General features: G+C 45.1%; 1 protein-coding gene and 1 long non-coding RNA gene across 3 annotated transcripts in view; one reads left to right on the top strand and one right to left on the bottom strand.

The window, feature by feature from the left end:
- Positions 1–26,203, bottom strand: part of VOPP1 (VOPP1 WW domain binding protein) — a 99,613-nt gene that overhangs the window by 13,179 nt on the left and 60,231 nt on the right. For both annotated transcript variants that reach the window (XM_077864147.1, XM_077864148.1), the window contains exons 3-4: positions 14,464–14,541; positions 9,306–9,442 (exon numbers count right to left, since the gene is read on the bottom strand). In XM_077864147.1, coding sequence (XP_077720273.1) covers positions 9,306–9,442; positions 14,464–14,541 — 215 coding nt within the window. The remainder of the gene's footprint in view (positions 1–9,305; positions 9,443–14,463; positions 14,542–26,203) is intronic.
- Positions 14,640–19,987, top strand: LOC144293068 (uncharacterized). Its single transcript, XR_013360571.1, has 3 exons — positions 14,640–14,777; positions 14,946–15,527; positions 16,192–19,987. It is a non-coding gene; the product is annotated as an uncharacterized LOC144293068 (long non-coding RNA).

Genomic DNA, 26,203 nt, shown 5'->3' with positions numbered 1-26,203 from the left:
CCGAATTTTGTTTTTACATCTCATCAATGCTTCTCATCTAGTCTGTTTTTGTGCCTTAAAAAGTGTTTATTACTATCTTCCATGTTGGTTTAGAATGGTGACATGTTAATTTGCTTTAGGCAGGGAGGGGCAAAGGGAGAGGGAGAAAGAGAATCTTTTTTTTTTTTTTTTTTTTTTTTTTTTTTGAGAAAGAGAATCTTAAGCAGGCTCCACACTCAGCACAGAGCCGGATGAGTGGCTTGAGCCCATAACCCTGAGATCATGACCTGAGCCAAAATCAAGAGTTGGTTGCTTAACCGACTGGGCTACCCAGGAGCTCCAACATATTACTTTTAATTCCAAGAGTAGATACTACCCAGATGCATAATAAACTGTCAAACTCAATACTGGAGTTCCTTTTGTGGGAAATTAGCAGTACGGACTTCTTAGCCAGCCTTTATTAACTGAACGTGGGGACAAACATGCACTTCTCCAGTTTGTAAAAGCCTCATGAACAAAAATGCTGGTGAGAGGTGCCCAAAAGTGGCAAAAATAATGTTGGAGCTTGCTTTCTTTCACTGAAGCTTCTGGTGACAGATGGGAGGCCAATTTGGCGGTGTGGAGTAGAATACAGAGTAATTATTCATCAGCTGGAAGGTGGGCTTGAACCTGATGACCAGTAGGATACTGTGACTTTGTATGATTTTTCTCTCCTTCTTTTTGCCTATGATAAATCAAAGAGAACTAATAAAGTATCCCTGGTTGGCTACATACCCACTGCTAAGCTCACTTTGTAATTATTACCTTCATGGGTCTCAAATCTGGCTTGGCTTCCCACTAGATAGCTTTTCCCTCACAAAGATGTAAAAGTTAAAAATTTTTTCAGATTTTTATTTAAATTCTAGTTATTTAATATATAGTGTAGTAATGGTTTGGGGAGTGGAATTTAGTGATTCATCACTTAAATATAACAATCAGTGCTCACCATAGCAGGTGCCCTCCTTAATACCATCACTCACTGAGCTGATCCCCACCCACCTTCCTCCATAAACCCGTTTGTTCTCCTTCCTTAAGCGTCTCTTATGGTTTTGTCCACCCCCACTCTCCTTTGTTTCCTTCCCATATATTCATCTGTTTTGTTTCTTAAATTACATGTATGAGTGAAATCATCTAGTGTTTGCCTTTCTCTGACTTATTTCACTTAGCATAATATACTCTAGCTCCATTCACATTGCAAATGTCAAGATTTTATTCTTGTGATGGCTGAGTAATATTCCATTGTGGAGAGATATATATATATACACAGAGGCAGAGAGAGAGAAATAAAGCGCGTGCATGCGCGCACATCTTCTCTATCCATTCTTCAGGTGGTGGACATTTGGGCTCTTTCCAATAGTTTGGCTGTTGTTAGTAATGATGCTATAAACACTGGGGTGCATGTATCCCTTCGAATCTGTATTTCTGCATCCTTTGGGTAAAGACCTAGCAGTACAAGGCTTGGTGATAGCGTAGTTCTATTTTTCACTTTTTGAGGACCCTCCATACTGTTTTCCAGAGTGGCTGCCCCAGGTTGCATTCCCACCAACAGTGCAAGAGGGTTCCCCTTCTCCAGACATCCTCGTCAACATCTGTTGTTTCCCGAGTTGTTCGTTTTAGCCATTCTGACCGGTGTGAGGTGTGATCTCCTCATGGTTTTGATTTGTATTTTGTAAGAGTTAAAATATTATTAATACATCAAACAGCAGATAGAAACACATATTAAAGTATCTCCCCAACACTGTAAAAGTCTTCCAAAAAAAGATGAAATGTATTAGAGGACATTAAAAGTTTATAAAAGGTCAAAAGAAAAGGTAAACAGCAGAACCAATGAAAAATGCATGTTGTGTTTCTGTGAAGTTCTGCAGGCCACCTGAATGTGCAAGATAGGAAAATAAAACTTTCAAACTTCATAATTTAACTTCGGGGTCTATAGCCTCCACATTTTTCTACTGATCAGAGGTCAGGAGTTACCACTGCTGCCAGTCTGCTTTGCTGTCCTTTGGGAGCCCAGAGGCAGGGGCCATCTGTTTAAACTCCACTGTATGCACTGAGGCTACGCACGGCACTTAACACATGGTGCATGTGCTTAAAACATGTGACAAGTGACAGAAGGAGGTGTATGTACACAATACATCTTCCGGGGGCCTCTCTGCAACAAGGAGCTCTCTGTCTAGCTTGGCCCACGTCTGTCCTTACATCAGCTCTTAAAGAACAAATAACAGCCATTTCAAATACATTTAAGGAGAAAATTTCATGATGATGAGCTCAGGAGAAGTCTGGACAAAGAAGCAGACGTGAAAGGTAATCTAAGGATCTTAAATGCAAATGAAGTGAGTGGGGACAGTCTGACCAGCTTTGCACTTAGGAACCATGGAAGGTACACACTTCAGACTTGTGTCATCTGCCCTGAAGTATGAGAGGTTTCAAAAAATGTGGGCTGGGCAGCAAAGGGACTCTAACTCTGTCTTTGCTCCATCATTGGTTGAGCCGAGAATCATAAGCAGAAGACCTAAATGAGCTAGAAGTTTCCGTCCCCAGTGATCAAAGATCATAGAAGGAAATGCTGTGGTTATTAAGGCAACAACATGAACTGCCTACCAGCAGGGCCGGCTATAGAAAATGCCTTTCCTTTTGAACTGTACTCTGTGTGGAGTGTGTCATCTGTTTGTAGTAGCTAAGGATATTAAACGTTTTTATGGGCGGGGGGAAACCTTCACATTTTCAAATGGTAGGAAAAAAAATTAAACTCCCATTTTTAGATGGCAGACTGTTCTAGACATATCTACTTTAGATAAACTGAGTAATGCAAATCATAAGAAATAACGATTGAGGTGTCTAGAAAAGGAAAGGGGTGGCATCAAAGCTAGAGAGAATCACCAGAGTAAGAATGACAGAGAAAAAATCAGATGGATACACCGAACTTTCTGGAAAAATATTTTTGGTTGGCAAGGAGGAACTCCATGCTCTAAGGCAGGAATTCCTGGGCTTCCCTAGACGAAACAGCTCTCAGAACCACAGTTCCTCGCTCGCCCTAATTATCTGGCCAGCGAGTCACCTTCTGCCCCCAGGGATGGACTGGCAGGGAGTATTCTGGTAGCTGTGAGAGTATATTAGGACACTGGCATTTATGACTTTTAAACGCATCACTTAAATACTGCCAGTTACCTTCCTTCTTTCACCAAAGCCATCGGTTCTAAAATAATTTCATCCTGAAGGGGGCGCCCCCGAGCAGCGCAGCAGAGGGCCAGGCACGCAGCCAGGCAGCAGGTGCAGGGCTCACCTACGTCCCTTTAGCCGCGGTTCATAAACGAACACCTCGGGGCCACAGAGGTTAGAGGTTAGAGATGCGGACAGAGGCGGCGGGGCTGTCTCATCGCCACCTCCATGTCCCTGAAGCCCCCCCACCCCTGCCTCCCGTCACACTGAAGAAGAATTCTGTTTATTCCACTGGCTCCAACAAACAGGTTGTCCCCAGACCGAATTGCAGTTCTGCCTGGGAGGGCAATTCAACTATCAAAACACACTCTCCATTATTTCCATTTTCCTGCCGTTGGTGTCATGTGGTCCGACCACTGGAGTTGCTGCAAGCGGACAGATCTAGTATAAGATCGAGACCTTAAACTGCCAGGAAACCGTCAACAAACTCGCCGTAAATGCGCCGCTGTACAGGAATAAGGATGCATCTCCCAGTGGAATACTGGACGGAATGCTCCATCTTCTTCTGTTTTGTTTTTTTTTTAATCAGTGTTAGTCACGTTAATCACTATTAAAGGAAACCATTTAAAAAGGAAACCAATCACATGAACACCATAAATGTTCTGATTTCTCTCTGTTTGTTGGTGTGATGACACAGTCAGGATCCACACTCTAAACGTTGCCCCCCACCCTCTTCCCTAAACGCAGCTTTACACTTCTCCTGCCACAGTTACGTGGCCTTGATCCCACCCTTCACGCTGGTGGCCACATGAGACCCCAGAAAGAAGAGAGGCCACAGGGAATCACCCATTCCTCAGTGGCCGCCGTAACCCCTTTCCCTACCTTCATCTGGTGCACACCACGTTCAGCTGAGAACAACGCTCAGGTCTCCCTGAAATCCAGCCCAGCTCTCCTCCCACAGCTCCGCTTTAGCCAAGGCTTTTGTGTTTTCTGCCACGGTTTGAAAAGTTATTTTTTTCTTCCAGTTTTATCGAGGTATAATGACACAGGGCATTGTAGAAATTTAAGATAGAAACATAATGATTTGCTACATATATTCATACCATAAAATGATCACTGCAATAAGTTATTTAACATCAACTGCCTTGCAGAGTTACGTATTTTTTTTCTTTTTGATGAGAACTTTGAAGATCTACCCTCTTAGCAGCTTATATATGGTCAGCATGCTGTGCATTACGTCCTCAGAACTTATTTACCTTATCACTGGAAGTTTGTATCTTTTGACCCTCGTCCTCACCTGCACGCCCCCTCATTCTACAAGTTCTCAGAGGGCAGCCGTGACCATATCTTAGCCACACCCGTCCTCCTGTGTGAACACAGTGGCTGCTGCCCATGGGCTCATGTTTTCCAAATGAAGGGAGTCCATCTCTCCTCTCCACCCAGGAGGATGTATCCATGGCCCCTGCCAGCAGCATGGCGTGGAAATATCTGGGGAGCTACAGCATTTATAGAACTCTGTATGTAAAGTTGCATTTTGGCCACCTCTGTATAGAAAGATTAACTAAAACGAGCAGTGCTTTGCTTCATATGATTCCATTTTGCATAGAAAGTGCCTAGGCTCGGAAGAACAAGTGGACCACTCTGATCTCACAGACCTTGGGCTGTCCAGGTGCCTAAGAACCCTAAGGACCTGGACCCTGGCCTGCTCAGGTGCCTTGACTTTTTTTGTTCCCCAAAACACAGCTTCTGTGATACCCCCTCATCGAGCTTGAGTCTCAAATGAGCTAAATGCAGCCTTGGGCTTCAGCCTTTGTTTCTTTGGGAGTCCTGCCTCTGAACTTCAATTGCACGCCTCGTGTGTCAGTCTCTTCCCCCAAGTGGTGCTCGAACCTGCATCAGCCCCCTAGAACCATGATGCTGCCACAATCCTCCAGTTAGGAGCATCTCTGCAGCGTACAGATCTGCCTCTCTTCACTCACCCACACTGGCCTGGGCTGCTGGTCCCAGCTGGAACACCACCGTGTGCCCCTCTGCATGCCAGGCTATGAGCTGCTACCCTCTCCCTGTCCCCCAGTGCACAAGTATAGGTTCTCTAAAACCTTCTGCTGTTTCTTCTTCATGAATAAGCAAAGCTCACCAGAATACACTTGCCCTCCCCCAGGTCAGCAGAAGAGATTTCCCTAGCAAATCCACAAACGCTATTCTGTGTTTCATGAAGATACTGTTTTCCTGAGCACTGGACATAATAGTGACCTTGTGAACCTACTATGTCACGTTAGTGCGCTGAGTTTCTCCGTAGAGTGCCAAGCTCTGCATGTCCTTCTTTTTATACTGCACATTCCCAAGGGCACGGTGCCCTGAGAGCTACAGGATCTCCACAAACAGCTGCAGAGAGGATGAATCCCACTGACAGGATGAGGGGGGTATCTACACTGGAATCACTGAAAAGCCAACAGGCCCTATTTTTTTTTTTTTTTACTAGTTCTAAAAAATCAAATCAAACCACTTGTGTTGCTCCCAAGCTCAGCGCTGTGAACAAATGACACCGACTTTGATTTTGTAGTGAAATTATGGAAACTGCCGACTCCCGTGGAACAAAAAAGCAAACCTTATTCTTTCTCTCTCTCTCTCTCTTTTTTTTTTTTTTTTTTTTTTGAATAATAGTGAAGCAAAGTTTATTGAGTGATGGGACAAAGCTCCCAGCAAGTCTTATTCTCATACGACACTCTGGTCTATTTCGAGACTGCCTATCTCATGCTGCTACTGGCCTGTATGAAGTACACAAATGGGAGAGATGGTGATTCACCAAAACCAATGCTCTCAACAAGTGGTGAATGGGCTCTTATGCTGCTCCAATGGTCAGTGCATCATGAGAGGTCTTGGAGGGAATGAACGGCCCCCACTCCTGAGAATGCCTCCAACCACAGGTAGAATGGGGCCAAACCACACTACCTGAGATGTCTGAGAGGCTGTGCTTCTCCCTCAACAGCTGCTGACTGGCCTTTCTAGTCTTTCTCTGCTGTCTACAAAGAGACTCTTTTTTATTTGGAACTCCCCTGCCCGAGGCTCCTATGTTTATGCCACCTTCAGTGGTGTCCTGCAGTTGGTCCTGTGGTCACAGGACATCAACAACAGCTGTTTGGAGCACTGGAGCTCCAGAGACGTGGTGGGCATGTTAAAGGCTGGTGTGAAAGGAAGACCACAGGGTCCTCCCTGCCCACTTCCTGGTCCCTCGTTCCTTCTCCGCTCACCCCCACTTAAACATTCAGTCCCACCTACCTGTACACCAGACAGCCTCCCACATACATGGCTTCCCCACATCCTCAATTTGCCTCTGTAGCTCTCGCCACGTTTGATGACTATATGGTCATTTGTGCCACCATATAGGCTTTCACACCCAGTTGTGCATATGACTCAATGCTGCACAAGTGGGTGAGTGAGGGCTGGAACCCAGGCTGTGGGGTAGTGTCCCATGTACCTGCTGCACCTTAGTAGCTGTGCGGATACATGGGCTGAGCGAGCAATTCAAGCACGGCAGGGCTCCAGGCTCCGAGTGTGGCCCCTATAATCCTGACTCCAGGCTGGCCAGATCACTCAGCCGGCAGATGTGAATCCATCTGGTGCCGGAGATGTAATCCTACTGAATCATGGGCTCCGTAAGGGTCCGAAGTACATAAGAGGGATTAAAACTCACTACAATCAATGCTGTTAAAGAACCTGGCAAAGCACCCAGAAGGGAAAGGCAACAAAGATGTGGCTTGGGACAATTTCACTAAGGGGGCCTTTTCCAGGCAGACAGCAGACAGAGGGCACATGCAGGGGTCCAGTGAGACAGCAGGGCTATGAGAGACCAAGTGGCTGACATAGGGCACTGAGCAGAAGCAAGTCCGTGGGCGGAGGGATGAGGCTGTAAAGGATGTTGAGTCCTTGGCTGAGTGTGGACGTGCTGGTAGCAAAGTGAGCAGAGAACCTTAAAGCAAAAGAATAATATGACCTATGTGCTTTTTAATTTTTTTTTTTTTTTCATCAAGAACTTTCTGGTGGCACTGTGGGAGACAAAGAGCTCGAAGACATCAGTGACTGGGAAACTTCCAGCAGCCATAGCTCAGGGATAAAATGAGAATCTGATACCTACTTATTGGGTGCGGTTGATAAGGGTGCTGAGGACCTCAGGAAGGGAGCACCAGCATGCAGAAAAGAGGCAGGACGGGGAAAGACGGCACATGGGGGACATGCTGCACTGTCATTTGGAAATACGAGATGCCATAGACATTCAAGGGGAATTATGTGGCATGCAGCCGGGGCTCCAGATGCCCCCCACATGTTCACCCTGACAGTAAAGGGACCACAGAACTGACACCTGGCCAGTACTGTGGACAAAGGACACGTGGCGTCTTGCATCTGTGACATGACTGCTTTTCCCCGCACTACAAATCAACATAGTGATTAAAGAAAAAAAGGAGGAAATTTATAAATCTTTGACTCATACGTCTGATCTACTGTTTCCTTCTTGGAAGAAAAAAAAATCAAAGGACTGACTTAGGCTAATTCAGATGAAATTAAATTTTGCACCCTCCTCAATTTCAACCGAAAAATTTGCACTTCATCCTATGCTAGAGTGTAACTTTGAAGCTATTCAAGTGTTTCCAAACATGAAAGAATAAAAATCCACTTACATGTGAAAAGTGGGACTACTCTGAAAGTTTAACATACAGCAACCTCTGAATGTTACAGAAAATACCAGTCAGATCTTTTAGTAACATTTGAAAAAAATAATAAAGATTTAAAAAAAAAAGACAACTAAGGAGTATCTGGTGTAAAAGAACTAATCAACAAATGTCCATCTCTACTCCCTTTGCATCTTGAGAACAGCATGTCCTCATGTGAACAGGTGAGAGAAAACTTCTTACTCTCAATCCCCCTAATTTTTTTTTTTTATTAAACCACCTTTTTGAGTTATGACTGACCTACACAAAGCTGAACATATTTAATGTATACAACTTGGTAAGTCTGGAAATAAATATATACAGTGACATCATCACAATATATGCCATAAATCTATTCATCACCCCCATATTTATTATGATGATGATAAGAACACTTCATGTACGATCAACTCTCTTCACAAAATTTTAAGTTAACAGTGCTATTAACTATAAACCTTATACTGTATGTAGCACTTCTCTAGGACATACAGACCACGGCAGGAACTGCTCCTAGAACTGTCTACTTGAGGTGTGGTGTGCGATCCATAGAGAGAACCCCCGCCCTCAGCTCTCCAGGTGGAAACAGTGACAGGGAGCAGCAGGGCAGCGTGTGTAGGAGGGAGGCCTGCCACCGAGCCTCGGCACACGGTGGCCCAACGACGGGAGCTCTAACGAGCAATGCCTAACCACCCCTCTATCCCTTCCTCCTCAGGTGGTTCCCTCAAAGGGAAGGGAAACATCTCACAAGTAACCTCCCTAACAGGGAGCCAGCCTGTGTCCTGAGGGAAGCCTGAATTCACCTACCATAGTACCTGAGAGTTTTAGGTAAGTTAAAGCAATTTTGTAAGAATTAGGAAACCACTAAGTTTTCTTGACTCTGTGGCACCACTTTGGGTAACTAACATTCCCTAACTAAGCCAAATGTAACTTATACAAAAATGTCTCGAGCAGCACTATTTATAAGTACTCAGAATCCTAGTAAATTGCATAATAAATGCTTCTTGAATGAATGAATAAAAAGCAAAACAAGAGAAAACAAATGATCAGCAATGACATAATATCTAAGCAAATCACCATTTAGCAGCATCATTAATATTTAGCCCGGATGCATTATGAATGACAGAGACACTGCTGTTTGTACATAGAAATTTATACATGCTATGATTTTTTAAGGAAAAAGAGCAAACTATATGCATATATGAACTGCATAAAAGGTGCACCACTAATTAGGTAAACATATTAGAAATACAATCCACACTTTTCATTAGCACAAATGCACAGTAAGGTTGATCACCGGAACTTAATTGAATAAATATGGCCTGAATTTATTCTTCTTAGCATATCCGATAGCAGGGACCTTTTTAAATGCTTGCAGAGACACAAAAACTGCAGAGAGGAGAGACAAGGACAGAGGGGTGGGCTGACCTGGAGCGGGGTTTGGGGGCTGCCTGGTGTAGGACACGTTGAACGCAGGCTCCTCGATCAGCGGCGGGGGGTACATGCGCCTCCGGATGAAGAAGCCGGCTCCGCAGCAGAAGAGCACGCCCATCATCAGGAGGAACCTGAGCAAGAGCACAGTGGTGAGGTGGTGCTCAGGGCCGATAGGGGGGCCGGGGGGCTCGGCGATCCCGAGGGCAGGGGGCCACAGGGCGGGGCTCAGCACCTGGCTCCTCAGGCTGGCCTTCCCCTCACATCTCCCCCCGGACGTTCCTGGGTGGACTTCTGGGATGCCCCCGAATGGAACTCACACTGAGAAGCTAAGGGAGAGTTCTCAGCTCCAAATGGTCAGCTGCCTTCGAAGGGTTGGTACAAGCACTTCCCGTCCATAGCTCTCACCTCAACTCGGTCATTTTAGTCAAAACAGGAGATGCCTTCTCAACCTCAATCTCAATGTTTGAACACAAGGCCACGGCCAATCCGGCTTTTGCCTCACTGTCCATGTCCTCCGTTTTCCATTCTTTGCCCAGGAAGCAACAAGGACAAGCACATTTATCCTTCCTAGCAGTTTTCTCTTCATTGTAACGTGAATATTCCCAAAGAAATTTTAAATGGTGACCTTCCTAGAGCACACCCTCATTATAGAAAAAACTACAGGACTAGAAAAAATACTCACAGTCAATAGAAAAGCTGCATATATAAAATCTCTAGGTATGGCTGACATTCCCCTACTGTGATCTTAAAATCTAACGAACAGTAGAGCTGAATGCTTTGATGACAGGACCTCTGTCCAGCTCATCTAGGAGTTCTCAGAGATGGTCACACTGCTGGCATTCAATAAACGACTGCATGGCTTCTTCCCACCTCACATTTGCACCATACCTTTTCTTCCTGAAACAAGGGAAGTCGTTCTGAGAAGAACCAAGCTGTCTGTCCTGCACAGACATGGCTGGGAAGCTCCTGCATATCTCAGACCTGACATTACAATGGGACTCATGCAACCCTCCAGAACCTCAGCCAGTATAGCCATACTATGTGGGCAGCATACTGCCTTGTGAAAGACGAACATGCAGCAGAGCCGGCTGTGCCATGGTTTAAAGGAGTCTGGCCATACATACATGAAATTTAAGAAAAAAGGCAGATGATAAAGACTTTATTAGTATGATGTTAAGTGTAAGAAGACACTTATTCACTGATAAGTCAATCAGTATTTACTGGACAACCTTGGAACGTGGAGTAGGAAGATAGTAGGAACGTGGAGTAGGAAGATAGTTCAGAGGCATAGGACAGGAAATTATTCAGGAAAGGGCAGAAATTGTGGCTCTCTGACCTGTCTTCTAATTCATTATTCACTGAACAATTTTAAGCATCTGCTCTGCTCCCAGCACCATGCTATGCATTACAGAGAATATGGTGAGGTCCCTCTCAACCCATTAAACCTGAGTTCTAGTAGAGGAGAACAGCAAACAACAAATTTACAAAATCAGTGATTTACAACTCTAGTAAGTGCTAAGAAAGAAAAATTAAGGTGCAATCAAGGGAGGGGGGGTGTATGGTGAAATACATATAAAATTGACCCTTGTCACCACTTTTAAGTGTACAATTCAGTGCAACAGGTTTTAAACAAGGGTAGGTATTATAGCGAGGCAATCAGAAAAACTTCTTTTCCTTCAACATCCGAGCTGAGTTCTGAAGAATGGAAAGAAAAGAGGCAAGCTGAAGAGGAGGCAAGGCACGTTCTGGCTGGAAAGAACAGCATCTATGCTCCAGCAGGAAGCTAGGCGGGCGAGAGGCCCCAGAGCATGGCCGGGGAGCTAAAGGAGCTCCACGGTGCAGGGGCCTGGCATCTCACCACTGAGATGCTGGAATCACACAGGGAGCCGTTCGAGCTCTTAAAACCAATTTCCCTCTGGTGGACTCAATTATAATCGTACATTCAACAGTGGGTCCAACTCTAAGTATCTGAGCAGGAATATGAAGCATAGAGAGGCTGACTGTCCACAAAGGTTTACCTTTTCAAATAACCTTGCCACTTACTCCTAAGAGACCCGGCGCCTGGATTAGAAAATGCACAAGACCTCTGAGATATGGGTCCCTTCCATGAGATAAGCTGCCATGCGGATTACACTATCAAAAGGAATTATTCTTTTGCTAGCCAAGTAAGAACGATATCGCACCTCATACTTTAGACTGATATAAAGTAAGTACAAGGCAGGGACAGGGCAAAGTCACATGGCAGGGGACCAATGGCCAGCTTAGGTATCAGTCATCATCAGAGTCATTCCTCATTGAAATATTACTCTGAAAGAACTTATTTTAAGAGAGAAACTGATAAGGGGGCAGCAAAATGAATTTATAGTAATATTGAAAGAGAGAAAGCAGGACCTCAGTTAGGGAACAGGAGTGGTAGAGGAAGAGAGGCAGTTCTTTGAAGTACTGAGGATGGTGTTCTACAAGTTCCTTTTCACTGCTGAGCAGGTTTGGGGAGCTTTCCAGGATTAAGACAGGAATTTTCTGCCTTTTCTATTGTCGAAAGTAGTCTGATTTGTTCAGCTCAAGTTGTTTTTTCCAATTCCTTCCTGCCCTCCCCCCAACACTTGGTTCTCTCCTTGAATGCACTGTCCCTATGCAGACCCAGGTGCATTCAGCTCCCTGGAGTGGCGGCGCTCTGCAGCAGGCCTCATGCACCACACTAACCCTGCCAGGTGCACTTCTTCCCAGGCCTATGCAGACCCAGGTGCATGCCTCTGGCATCAGAGGCTCCATCTTGTGTCTCCGGAGTGGGAGGCACCCGCAGCAGGCCTCATGCACCTCGCTAACCCTTCCCAGTGTGCTTTCCAGCTCTACCAAAGGTGCTACTGGTCTAGTTTTTCTAATCCTCATGATTTCATTCACACCGTGTGAGTCAAATTTTTTAGAACTGGCAGGGCCTTTTGAAAGCATTTTCATCTTAAACCTTTGTTCTATGTAAGGAGACAGAAGTCTTCAGAAACGAGGTGGGACCCAGGAGAGCAGCCCTTCCTTCCCTCTATGTCCAGCTCCATATTCCCATCCCTGTGCCTCTCTCCCAAACACCTGCCCCCCCACATGAGTTTCCTGACACTCTCACCACTTTGGCTCTTCTTAGCTCTGTCCCATCAACATGTGGGTCCTTTGCACAGAACACCCTCTCTGAGACCCGAGGTCAGAAGCTTTGCCAGCTCTTCCCAACTTCTCTGGCATCAGAGGCTCCATCTTGTGTCTCCAGGACACTGGTTTAAAACTCTCTACATACAATTACCTATTGAGACATCTGTGCCTTTTAGGAGCCTGACTACGGGAGGTGCCTCTCCACGGGACCCTGGTACACACCAGACACTTCATGTTTACTGAGAGGAGGAGGGCTTGGAGCAGAACCCAGGCATCCTTTGACTTTAGCTGGCACCCCTCAAAATTATACCTTGAGGGCAGCCGGGGTGGCTCAGCAGTTTAGCGCCTGCCTTCCACCCAGGGCGTGATTCTGGAGTCCTGGGATCGAGTCCCATGTCGGGCTCCCTGCATGGAGCCTGCTTCTCCCTCTGCCTGTGCCTCTGCCTCTCTCTCTCTGTCTCTCTCATGAATAAATAAATAAAATCTTAAAAAAAAAAATTATACCTCGAGGAGTTCTCTGGCTATAGAGAACCTGTTGTCAGAATCTCAACACTTATAACTTGACCACATCTTCCCGCATCTGGATCCTCTGATTTGATGGCCCTCACGAGATGTCTCTGTGTAGGGGTCCCACTAACTCCCTGCGTGCTATCTTACCAATGCACCCCAACTCTGACAAGTGATTCTGATGAGTAGTTCAAAGGCACCTGACTGCTGGTTCAGGTAAAGCTTCCTGGGAAAGCTAACAAAAGGTGTTTTAGTTTCTAGGCCCTCACCTTTCGCCTAGACTCTCAATTTTTTTTTTTTTTTCCCCTGAGGGAGGGTAGGGGCAGAGGGAAAGAGAGGATCCTAAGCAGGTGCAGAGCCCAACATGGGGCTGGATCTCATGACCCCAAGATCACGACCTGCGCTGAAATGAAGAGTCAGATGCTTCACCGAATGAGCCACCAAGGCACTCCCTGGACTCCCAATTAAGAAAAAGAAAAAAATCACATAATACCAAAACCTTGACAAATTTTTTTAACTTTGAGGAGCGTTTCACTGTGAGGAACATCTGGTGCTTCAGGCCACGTGGCATAACTTCCTATTTCAGGATTCTTACCCCCAGACAGTCCTGCCTCCTCGTACTGCAAGGCCCCCTGGGGGAAAACTGGTGGGAAGGATCCATGAGGCTAGGCAAAGCTTGAAGTGCCGCCCCTCCTGGTCCTCCCGTCCTGGCCCACTCCACCTTGAAGCGCACCCAGAGATGGAGACACTTAGAAAATCTTAGGCTTAAATTAAAAAAAAAAAAAATTACCTTCTCTTACAGAGTTTTAGGCACCAGCATGGCACCTGGCTCCGGGGGCTGGCCGGAAGTAGTGACACGGAGGCCGGAGAGGTCAACGCCAGCCCCAGCGGCGGCCAGGCCAGGGTGCGCCGTGACCCGAAGGCAGCCTCGGAGCCACGGAGCCCGCTCACCAGTGTTTTCCGTAACCGCGGCCTGGGGCCGGCGGTCGGAAGGGAAACAGAAAACCTCACAGAACGTTTCACGTGGCCGCTGCGACGTGCTTATTAGTAAGAGTCCTGGAGGCCTCGGAAGCCAGAAACGGCGGAGCCCGAGGTCAGCAGGGCGCTGCGGGGTCCCCCGGGGGGCGGGGCAGGGTGCTGCGCGCCGGAAGTGCCCGCCCACCCGCCTTCCGGCACATCCGGCCCCGCCCCGCCCCGCCCCGCCGGCGCTGACCCCGACCCCGTGGCGTCCTCGCGGCCGTTTCAGAGGCGCGGCAGGGGGCGGCCCCGGTATCGAGGGGAGGTGCGCCCCGTCGGCCACGGCCCGGGCCCCGCTCCGCAGTCCGGGCGTCCGGCCGCTCTGCCGTCCCTCGCGGGGCTGGAAGGTGGCCGGCGGGCCGCCTGGCCTCGGAGCGGCGCTGGGTCACGGCCACGAGCCGGCCGGAGGACGCCGTGGTCCGCGTGGTCCGCGCCGTAAGAGGCGCCGCTCCGGGAGGCGGGGCCTGCGCTCCCCGGGAGGGGCGGGACCTACCAGAAGTACCACAGCCGCTGGATAGACAGCGCCCGCACGCAGCACCGGGAGCCACAGCAGTCCTCGTAAGGGCGGCATCTGAGGAGACAGAGAGGGCGGAGGCTGCTCAGGGCCCGGGGCCGCCGGGACGCCCCCCCCCCCCCGGGCCCCACCGTGCGGCCCCGCGGACCCGCCTCCACGGCTGGGACCCGGACCCCCTGACGAGGCTCGGAGGAGGGGTGCGGCCCCGCGAGCCCGGGGAGCGGAACCAGACGACGTCCGTCCCGGTCTTGCCACCTGAGGGTGGGGGGCTTCTGGCAAGTCACTCAGCCTCGGTGAGCCTCAGCTCCCCATAACTGCATTTTTGCATTTTCCCCCAGAATACGCGGGGGGGAGGGCAGGACCCCTTTAAAGTGCTAAGTTTTAAGGCCATCACGCTTATGCGGACTTGAAGAAAAACAGGGCGTCACATCTAAGAACTGTTATCTCGTGTCTTCACATAGACACCCATGCAGACGTGTGTGGACCAGGTCACAACCCAAGGATGTTTCTCCAAGGCTTCTGAGGTGCGAGCTCCAAAAGCGGACAAGCTCAAGTTTCTGGCGTGTCTGGATGAGCTGCTTTCTCCTCCCGTTGGGTCCAGGGCCGCTTTCAAGTTTCAAGTTTCCAACTAGGCGGTCACTTCCTGCTGCCAACGATGCCGGACTCCTGCCTGGGTCACTCTGGTCAAGCGGCTATTGCAGTTTTATTCCTAATTCTACCAGAAGATGCCCTGCAGTGATGAATTTCTAGAAGATGCAACTCTCACGAAGGCCTTCTCAAGTGGGAATGTCCCTGCTCACCTGCCTACTCCTGAGCACCTCCTGAAGGAGGGCAGGAAGCGGCTGTGGAGGGGTGGAGAATACAGACGGCAGGTATTTGCGCCTTCGGAGAAATGAGACTGTTAATCCCTCCATTGCTCTACGACCTTTGCCACCATGATGTTTCCCGTGTCCTTCCCTCTGGGTTTCGCCCCTAACTATAACTAAACCTGCCTCGAGGACAGCCAGAGCTAAGGGTACACTCAGGGAGTCCACCCAACTCTGGTAAGCATAAACTTGGTATAAAAAGGGAAGGCAGGTACCGGGATAAACATCTGGTGAACGGATCATCTTTCAAGAGCTGAATTTGATTAAGTGCTTCCTTCACAGCTATACTTACAAGCAAGCATTTGCGACTTTGAAACCTAAGCCCCTGCAGCATCCTATTTCCCAGATTAGAAAAAACACACAGGACAAGAACCCTTACAAGCCTCTTGTCTCAAATTCTACACACGTACACACACACATACACACACGTACACACGTGCTCACACTGCCCTTGGCCTGAGAATCAAGATAGAAGTATAATGACTTGGTGTTGTTTTTTTTATTTTAAAGATTTTATTTATTTATTCATGAGAATACACAGAAAGGAGAGAGAGAGTGAGAGAGAGGCAGAAACACAGGCTGAAGAAGAAGCAGGCTCCATGCAGGGAGCCTGACATGGGACTTGATCCCAGGTCTCCAGGATCATGCCCTGGGCTGAAGGCAGCGCTAAACCACTGAGCCACCCGGGCTGCCCATGACTTGGAGTTCTAATTCAAATTACTCTCTGTTGGCAAGACTCAACATCTAAGTGCTCAGCTCTTATTTTTCAGGATCCAAATTTGGAACACTAACAGTAAATATGTGTTGTCAACTGATTATCTGCTTTCTTTTCTCCAAACAGAGCATCTTTTATGCTCCCTTGGTTAGCTGAAGACCCATTCACTCCAAGCATACTTGTTGCTCATCTGCACTCCTGGACCGGCTCCCAGGGTGGATGCTGACGAGTGCCAACCTCTTGAAGGAACACGTAATTATCCATGGAGTGAAACTTGTGCCCCCTTTCTTTCTGCTACTTTTTTTTTCCCAGTGAACCTGCTGGCAAAAATTGGAGCCCTAAGAACATACCTACTGGCATTTCAAGCAGCTGTGATTATAAAAGGAATGTTAAGTGTACAGGGAGCTGAATCGAAAGCAGTAAACATTAGCAGGCAGGCCAGCATACTAAATAAGCCCTCATCTGACACATCAGGGCGCCTGGTGCCCAGCTCTGAAATGGCACAGGCGTTCCAGCTAAAGACAGCTCAAGACTAACCAGGCGTCTTACCTTCACTGTGTTGGATGCAGAATAAATCAGGACAGAGACAACAGAATGGAATTTCCCTCCTTGAGCTATACTATTCTGCGTGCCACCTCAGACTTACTGTAGAAAGGAACAAACACCACTCTTCACTAAATCTACTCTTCAATGTATCTAAATTTTAAGTCTAGGATCCTGAAAGACACAAACAGCTTCAAAGATGTGAAAACAGCATGTACATCCAATGGGTCCCTGGAACTGTGCCCTGAGAGCCAGGTGTTCTTCACTGTACCCCATGATCCAAACAGATTTCTGATGAGGTCAGAGTAGGCGGTGTGAATTTGTAATTAACTACATTACAGAGATAAAATGAGACTGCCCCGCCTCTCTCCTCCAGCAAACGATAGGTGGTGAGGTCCTGAGGATACATAATGTAAAAGGAAGCATATGTGTGGAAGCATATCTGCCACAAGTTAGAAATGTCAGAGCAGCAATGAGATACAAATAGAACAGGACGGCTCCCTCAGCAGTTTCAGGCGGCTAAGAAGTAAGCATACGTCACACTTGGTGCTGTCCAGGAGGTAAGGGCGTCTGGCCATCGGACATGTGCTCTTAGCCGTCAAGTCTAAATCTCAAGAGCAGAAAAGGATAACACAGCAGAGCAGAGCACATTCAATGTTAATGGAGTCACAGAATCTTTGTAGTAAAGAAGAATGGCCAGATGTTGATATATTAACTCTTTCACATGATGTGAAATGGTAATTTGTATTTAAACTGATTCATGGGGGATCCCTGGGTGGCGCAGCAGTTTGGCGCCTGCCTTTGGCCCAGGGCGCGATCCTGGAGACCCAGGATCGAATCCCACATTGGGCTCCCGGTGCATGGAGCCTGCTTCTCCCTCTGCCTGTGTCTCTGCCTCTCTCTCTCTCTCTCTCTCTCTGTGTGTGTGTGTGTGTGACTATCATAAATAAATTTAAAAAATCAAAAATAAAAAAATTTAAACTGATTCATGGAAAATCATCTCAGCATCTGGTATATCAAGTAAAATATGAGTTAGGGGGATCCCTGGGTGGCGCAGCGGTTTAGCGGCTGCCTTTGGCCCAGGGCACGATCCTGGAGACCTGGGATCGAATCCCACGTTGGGCTTCCGGTGCATGGAGCCTGCTTCTCCCTCTGCCTGTGTCTCTGCCTCTCTCTCTCTCTCTCTCTCTCTCTCTGTGACTATCATAAATAAATAAATAAATAAATAAATAAATAAATAAATAAATAAAACCTTTAACAATATATCAGTTAAGTATTCAGAGTGGAGGTCTAGAGATGGAGTTTGTGGGGTCTGGGTTTTTTTTGTTTGTTTTTTTAGTATTCAGTAAAGAACAGGGCATGGTTCACAAATGACAACGTTAGAGTTTTAAGTAAATTCCCATCAACATTGTGTTATTTAAATATGCTAATCTATTCCATTACCTGCTGGATTAGGTCTCCGCAAACCATTCCCTTCTAAGTTTCTGCCAATACAACATTTTTTTTTGCCGAATCCCAAGTTTCTTAGTTTGACAGTGGCCTAGTCTCCTGCATTTTATGCCTTGTGTATCTTGATATCTAGACTTGCTTCTGACACTACTTTTATTATCATGTTTGCTCCCAACAGAGCAAAGCACACAGCAGATGCCTGAAGAAGACTGAGTTAGATTCAGGAGGTAAATTCACATTATCAGAGACCCTCAATAATCTGAGAGAAACTGGATTTCTTGGAAAAACTAAACTCAGCCCCACAAGGTTTGGAGAAAACTCTAAAAGGTACATGAAACTCTGGGGGGACAGAACAGAGGTCAGCTTGATCCTCGGCCTGCCCAACACATTTGGGAAATCTCTCTGTAAGAGCTTGAAGAGCTCTAGGCCTTACTTGCATGAAGGACTCCAGCCTCTGACTATCATCGTGATGGAGTTTCCTTTCTGCCTCCTCACACAGAAGCTGTCCATTCCCTACTGCAGGGTCTCCTGAAGTGCACACCTTTGATGGTTACAGGGCATTCTTCCCCATACAGAATCCATGTCTGGCCCTCACTGCTCCCCTTCCTGCCTTACACGGACCATTGCAGAATAAGTAGCCCTATCACCATCTAAAAGAATTCCCTGGGCAACCCTGGTGGCCCAGCGGTTTGGCACTGCCTTTGACCCAGGGTGTGATCCTGGAGACCCAGGATCGAGTCCTGCGTCGGGCTCCCTGCATGCAGCCTGCTTCTCTCCCTCTGCCTGTGTCTCTGCCTCTCTCTGTGTCTGTCATGAATAAATAAATAAAATCTTTAAAAATAAAATAAAAGAATTCCCATGATTAAATTTCATGTCTGAAATCTGGTCCATTATGTCGGTCAGTCTGGAGCTTGGAGAACTTCGTGCTGTCACCCAGGCATTCATGATTCCTACTAGTTTTCTGTCATTTACGTGAAGAATCCAAGTCAAGTTTTCTTGGGACCCAAGAATGTCCAACACTACCAAGCCCATCCTGCTCCTTCTGTCTGCCACAGCCCCACAGCAGATGACATGCATGGCAGTGTCCAATAATGGCACAGTAAGACCTGGTAGAGAATAAGGCTTGGGTCTGAGCATGAAGCGGACTCTTTCCACACCTTAATGCCAAAATCTAGAACCAGAGATCTTCCCAAAGTCCAGCAGGCTGCCTGGAACAAGTAAATCAAAGGAAGAAAAAAAAAAAGAAAGAAAGAAAGAAATCCACCCTGCTAAGTGAGTCGTGGCCTAACTGCATGGAATGTTGGGAGGTGGGCAGGGGTGTACACTAAAATTTAGCAGTCTGCAGATGGAGGGGGAGCGTGAGCACCCTGGCAGGTGCAGTACCAACCCACCACTAAGTGGTCTTCTAATCAGCCATCTTAGATGCTGACCAATCAGATAGGTTCACTGCCTGGATAAAAACAAAGCAATAATTGAATTATATATTTACTTAGAAAGGAAAGAAAATAAAGGATTCAAGACCTCTCCTTACAACCTTGAGTATGTTTGCTACAGCAATTCCATATTGTCATTCAAATCGGAGTATTGAGGATGGAGCTAAAGCTGAACTCCATTAGAGACCTTACTTCCATGTTAGCATTTTATTAATCATAATTGTATAGGTACAGCTCTCACACCAGTTACAAATCCACTTAACTGGCCTATTTATTTATATCAGAATTCCTTGTCTTTATCACTGAGCTATTGTGTGAGGGGCTATTAAAAGTCCCCATGAGGGATCCCTGGGTGGCGCAGCGGTTTAGCGCCTGCCTTTCGCCCGGGGCGCGATCCTGGAGACCCGGGATCGAATCCCACGTCGGGCTCCCGGTGCATGGAGCCTGCTTCTCCCTCTGCCTGTGTCTCTGCCTCTCTCTCTCTCTCTCTCTCTCTCACTATCATATATAAAAAAAAAAAAAAAAGTCCCCATGAAACTCTGGCTCAGGGCAGCCCCGGTGACGCAGCAGTTTAGCGCCGCCTGCAGCCCGGGGTGTGATCCTGGAGATCCGGGATCGAGTCCCACGTCGGGCTTCCTGCGGGGAGCCTGCTTCTCCCTCTGCCTCTGTCTCTTCGCTCTCTCTGAATGAATAAATAAATAAATCTTAAAAAAAAAAAAAATGAAAGAAACTCTGGCTCACTGTCAAGTCACAGATCTCCCAGTTTTATGGTCCCTTTAAAAAACTCAGCCCGATTTCACAGGACATTAGAGGGGCAAACCCTAATTAGTTGCAAGCAATCACAAAATATCCCTTTAATCTCATCTAGATGATTCTCCTGAAGCCTCCACTGAGAAGCTGACCACTGGAGCAACTGCCCCAGGTCAGAAACCCACTTTTAGTCTTTCCCCATATGCCTTTTAAAATCTAAGCGTGCGGGGCTGCTTGCTTCCTACACATATTGACATCCTGAGTATTTCTGCTCCTTCCCTCCTAAAAAAGGTCATATGTGATCTTTGTGACATTTCAGGATTCCCACTAATTCCCTGAAGCATCACTTCCAGATGCATATCAATGAGTCACAACCATCTCTTGCCCAACATTGAGTCTATCATCCTAAACTCTATGACTCATCACTAATTCTACCTTCCTGTAACAAGCTTTTTTTTCTCTTAAAGATTTTATTTATTTATTCACGAGAGACAGAGAGAGAGGCAGAGACAAAGGCAGAGGGAGATGCAGGCTCCCTGTGAGGAGCGTGATGTGGGACTCAATCCCAGGACCCCAGATCACAACCTGAGCCTAAGGCAGATGCTCGACCACAGAGCAGCCCAGGCATCCCCTGGTAACAAACTTTTTTACCATATATATATATATATATATATATATATATATGATTTATTTTTTTTATTCATTCATTCATTCATTCATTCATTCATTCATTCATGAGAGACACACAGAGAGAGAGGCAGAGACACAGGCAGAGGGAGAAGCAGGTTCCATGCGGGGAGCCCGACGTGGAGACCCTGGGTCTCCAGGATCACCCCCTGGGCTGAAAGCAGCACTAAAACGCTGAGCCACCCAGGGATCCAGAGACACAACTTTTAAGAGAAAACATCTCAAACTTGAATAAACCAGAACTGGTTGTACTTAGCATGGTATATGGGACTTACCCAGAGAATTTTTACCCTTACTTTTACCATGGGAGAGAATACTATAAATGCTTATCATAATGGGCAAAGGGCTCGTTCAATCTGGCCCTCGAATCACTCCTGCCACAGAGTAGGGACACCTAGAATTGAGGTGAAGAGATGAAGTAAAATGGACCAAGGCTTTAAACTGCTGCTGACCTTTGCTAACTTCAAGTTTAAAGACTCTAACCTTGTGTTTCTGGGATAGAGGTTTCTCCTCTTTTCTCCTTTCAGTAAACTGCTGATCCCTTAAAATCAGTTCTATTCAACTCTCTCCTGAAAAACAAAGGACTTATCCCTCTAGCACCAGGTTAACTTTCAGATTAAAAAACTAAATTCTGGTCAGAATAGTGAATTAATACAGAAAATGTAAAATAGAAGTCCTCCTTTGATCTTACAGAATTTAAATCTGATAATAAGCTTCATCTTATTGAAATAGCACTGGCATGGAAAATATAAATGGACTGGTATGAATGTGCCAATAAAATTGTGAAAACAGACAGATTATAGTACCCATTAGCCCAAAGTCATGACAGTCTGAGTAAGGCTGACACCTGGCTTACTTTCTCAGCTTTACTTTTACTTGAGTTGGTTAACTATTATTTACATGCTCAGAACTCTTAAATCTACACTCTGTCTCTGGATTTTCTACTGAGCTGCAAAAACAAAGCCTCCACTGTCCATACTTCTGGGATGTTCTGCAAGAACTTCAAACTCAACATGCATAGACCTGACATCCCCTCCTCCCTCTTCTGCTTAATTCCTCCCTAAATCTGCTTTTTTCATGGTCTCTATCATTGTCTGTCCAACTAGAGATCTCTGAGCAACTGGCTCCCTTTTTCCCCCACATTGATTCTTCTGTGAAATATTATTTAGCCCATCACTGCGTTCTTTAGCTCTCTTTACACTACAAGAGTCAGATCTTCCATATTTTGCCCGCACTACAGCAACAACCTCCTCACCCCTGTACCGTCCTGGCAGCTTTCTGAAAGACCAAGCTGATGCACTGTGCAGAAGGAAGTCTCAACCACTCAGACTCTTCTCAGTGAGCCTCACCTTCATTTTTCCATCTTATCTCCTGCCACCTGCCAGGCACCCTATAAACTCTAGCCTTGTGGTTCCCCAAATATATGATGTATCTTCATACTTCCATGTCGTACACCTTCACTAAAGCCCCTAAAACTGCTCTTCACCTTTCCAAGGTCAGCTCTGTGGAGTCTTCCCTAACACCATCCCCTCATTCTCTCCCATACACCATGATCCTCCCTTTGCTCCCATTCATACAGCTCTCATCATGTACAATATTACCATTCACAGCTAATAGCATCTGTCCTCCACACCGGACCCCGAGCCTAAGAGCAACCCTATTTCATTCCTTTAGGTACTACCCATGTGCCATGGTTCCTGGTACATCATAAGTGTTTTGCCTTAGGCAGAACTAACAATACAATAGACAGGAGACTCCCTAGATGGAACAGCACAGTAGGTAAAATGAACTCAGACTACAAAGGATACTTTGATTACAATATTACACCCAGTGCTAGCTAGGATAGTTGGAAATACTTAACTCTTCTATATGCTTGGCTGATTATATCATGACAACTTTTGGGATATTAGTCTGGCAATGTTTATTAAAATATAAAATAAGCATAGCCTTTGCTAACACAATTCTATTTTTGCAAAATTATCCCCTGATAAAAATAAGTTCTACCACATTAAGATTCAATATGTAAAAAGATGTTTATTGGGTAGTGGGGCATACTAAAATCCTTTCTCCAAACTCCTGGGACCAGATATATGGAGAATATATATATATCTCCAGATATATGGAGAACTCGTTTGGATTCATGGATGATAAGATAGGCAATACCATTTATATATATATATTTTTTACATATTGCATTATATAATTATAACATATAATTATATATATTGTATTATATAATGCAACCAAGCAAAACCTGTATTGAAATATATAAGACATCTGTTAAAATAATCAAATAAGGAGGCCATTAAACTGAGGTGGATTTAGGGCCTATGTAAGCCAGTCAATTCCTATAAATGCCTGAAGGTTAAGAACAATCACTCACAAACAGTCAGCTGTTTGTGCAACCACTTAAATCACAGCCAATTAAATAATTTCGTTGCTTGGCTTCTCTATAAAATCCTTGCCCCAACCTCCTGTTGGTGGAGTGCTCCTAACTACTTTGAGACTGCCCAATTTGAATCGATGTTTATTCAAATAAACTCTTAAGAATTCTAATATGCCTCAGTTTATCTTTTAATATATCATATTAGTGGAATATTAAAAAGCATAGCCTTATGTCTATTCAAATCCATTTTTGCTACCTGATGAATTATTTAAAAGTTTATTTACATGGAACATTCTCTAGGATAGCTCACATGTTAGGCCACAAATCTCCATAAATTGAAGAATACTGAAATCATATGGTGCATTTCTTTTGACCACAGCAGTATGAAATAGAAATCAATTACAAGAAAAAATAATGGAAAAAACATAAATATGTAGAGAATAAAAAGCCAAGGGGTCAATGAAGAAATCAAAGAGGAAAGAAAAAAATACACGGAGACAAATAAAAAAGAAAATACAATGGTCCACAGTCTTTGGGATGCAGTGAAGGCAGTTCTAGGAGAGGAATTTATAGTGATATAGGTCTCCTTCAAGACATAAGGAAAATCTCAAACAATCGAACTTTACATCTAAAGACAGTAGGCAAAAAAATGAATAAAGCCCCAAATCAATAAGAGGGGGAAATAATAAAGATCAGAGTATAAATAAATAAACTAGAAATTAAAAAGGAAAAGATCAATAAAACAAAAAACTGGTTCTTAGAAAAGATAAAATCAACAAACCTTTAGCAAGACCCATCGAGAAAAAAAAGTAATAAAATCAGAAAGAAAAGAGAAGTAACAACTGACATCACAGAAATGCAAAGGTTTATTAAAGACTGCTATGAAAAATTATATGCTAAGAAACTGGACAACCTAGAAGATATGGATAAATTCCTAGAAACATACAATCTTCCATAACTGAAATTACAAAGAAATAGAAAATCTGAACAGACCAATTCTGGTAATGAAATTGAATCAATAATCAAAAACTTCCAACAAACAAAAATTCAGTGCTAGATGGATTCACAGGTAAAGTCCATGAAACATTTTATTCTCCTCAAACTAATCCAAAAAAATAGGAGGAAGGAAAACTTCCAAATATATTCTACGAGGTCAGCCAAAATCAGACAAGGGCACCGCAAAATAAGAAAACTACAGGCCAATATTTCTGATGAACATAGATGTAAAAACTCAACAAAATATTAGCAAACCACACTCAAGAATACATTAAAAGGCTCATTGACCATGATCAAGTGGGATTTATTCCAGGGATGCTAGGATGACTCAACATTCACACATGAACCTATGTGATGTACCACATTAACAAAATGAAGGATAAAAACCACACAATCATCTCAATACATGTAGAAAAAAGCATTTGACAAAATTCAAGATCTGTTCATGATAAAAACTCTCAACAAAGTGGATTTAGAGGAAACCTATCTCAACACAATAAAGCCCATATATAAAAATTCCGCAGCTAACATCATACTCCATGGTGAAAAACTGAGAGCTTTTCCTCTAAGATGAGCAAGAAGATGTCCACTCTTACCTCTTTTATTCAACATAGTACTGAAAGTCCTAGCCACAGCAATCAGACAGGAAAAAAAAAAAAAAAGATATCCAAATTGGTAAGGAATAAGTAAAGAAGTTATATATAGAAAACCTTAATGACTCTACAAAGAAAAAAAACTATTAGAAGTAATAAATTCATTAAAGTTGAAGGATACAAAATTAATACACAGATATGTTGCATTTCTGTATGCTAATAATGAAGTAGCAGAAAGAGAAATGAAGAAAAATTCCATTTACAATTGCACCAAAAAGAATAAAATATTTAGGAATAAACTTAACCAAGAAAGTGAAAGACCTCTACTCTGAAAACTATAAAACACTGATGAAATAAAGACAACACACAAAAAAAATTAAAAGTACATATAATACTCATGAATTGGAAGAATTAATAGTGTAAGAATGTCCATACTACACAAAGCAAACTACAAATTCAATGTAATTCCTATCAAAATACCAATATGTTTCACAGAGGGTTGTCCTAGGTCATTTGGGTTGCTATAACTAAATACCACGGACTGGGTGGGTAATAAACAACATAAATTTATTTCTCACAGCTTTGGAGACTGGGAAGTCCAAGATCAATGATAATGATCATGTTCTCATGAGGGCCCTCTTTCTGATTCATAACTGGTACCTTCTTCCTGTGTCCTCCGTCACATGGTGGAAGGAGCAAGGGACCTCTTTAGAGCCTCTTTTATAAAAGCATTCACAAAGGCTCAGCTCTCATGACCTAACCATTTCCCAAAGTCCTCACTTCCTAATACCAACACCTCTGGGAGTTAGGATTCAACATAGGAATTTGCGGGGAGGGACAGAAACATTCAGACCACAGCAGGAGTCTAGCGATCTTAAGGCTGGGTAACCAGGGAAGTATTTCTCCCTGCTCTGAGGGCAAGAAAATACCTCTATCTTATACCAAGAATCTTCCGTGATAAGCCCAACAATAAGAACAGAGAAAGAAGAAAAATTGTTCCTTAGAATGTCTGTCCCCAGACTAGACCGGACACACCCCTCCCAAGGCTGCTATGCAAAGGCTATGCTCAGCTGCCTCATCATGGCACAACTAAAGGGTTAGGTAAAGGGGCATGCAGATGAAGCACAGTGAGGGAAGCACACCTGCTCCCTATCCCCACCACTCCTTTCCACTCTGCACATCCCTGAAACTCCCAGTGCTTCTGGGAGGACAGCGGGGCACATGGAGTCCAGCTGACCTGGCAGAGATGGAAACTCTCCAATAGGCTTAGGGTCTGACAACAGAAAAGGGAGGGACAGTGC

Source organism: Canis aureus, chromosome 21 (assembly GCF_053574225.1).
Source record: "Canis aureus isolate CA01 chromosome 21, VMU_Caureus_v.1.0, whole genome shotgun sequence".
NCBI classification, from domain to species: Eukaryota; Metazoa; Chordata; class Mammalia; order Carnivora; family Canidae; genus Canis; species Canis aureus.
This window is presented reverse-complemented; position numbering and strand designations above follow the sequence as displayed.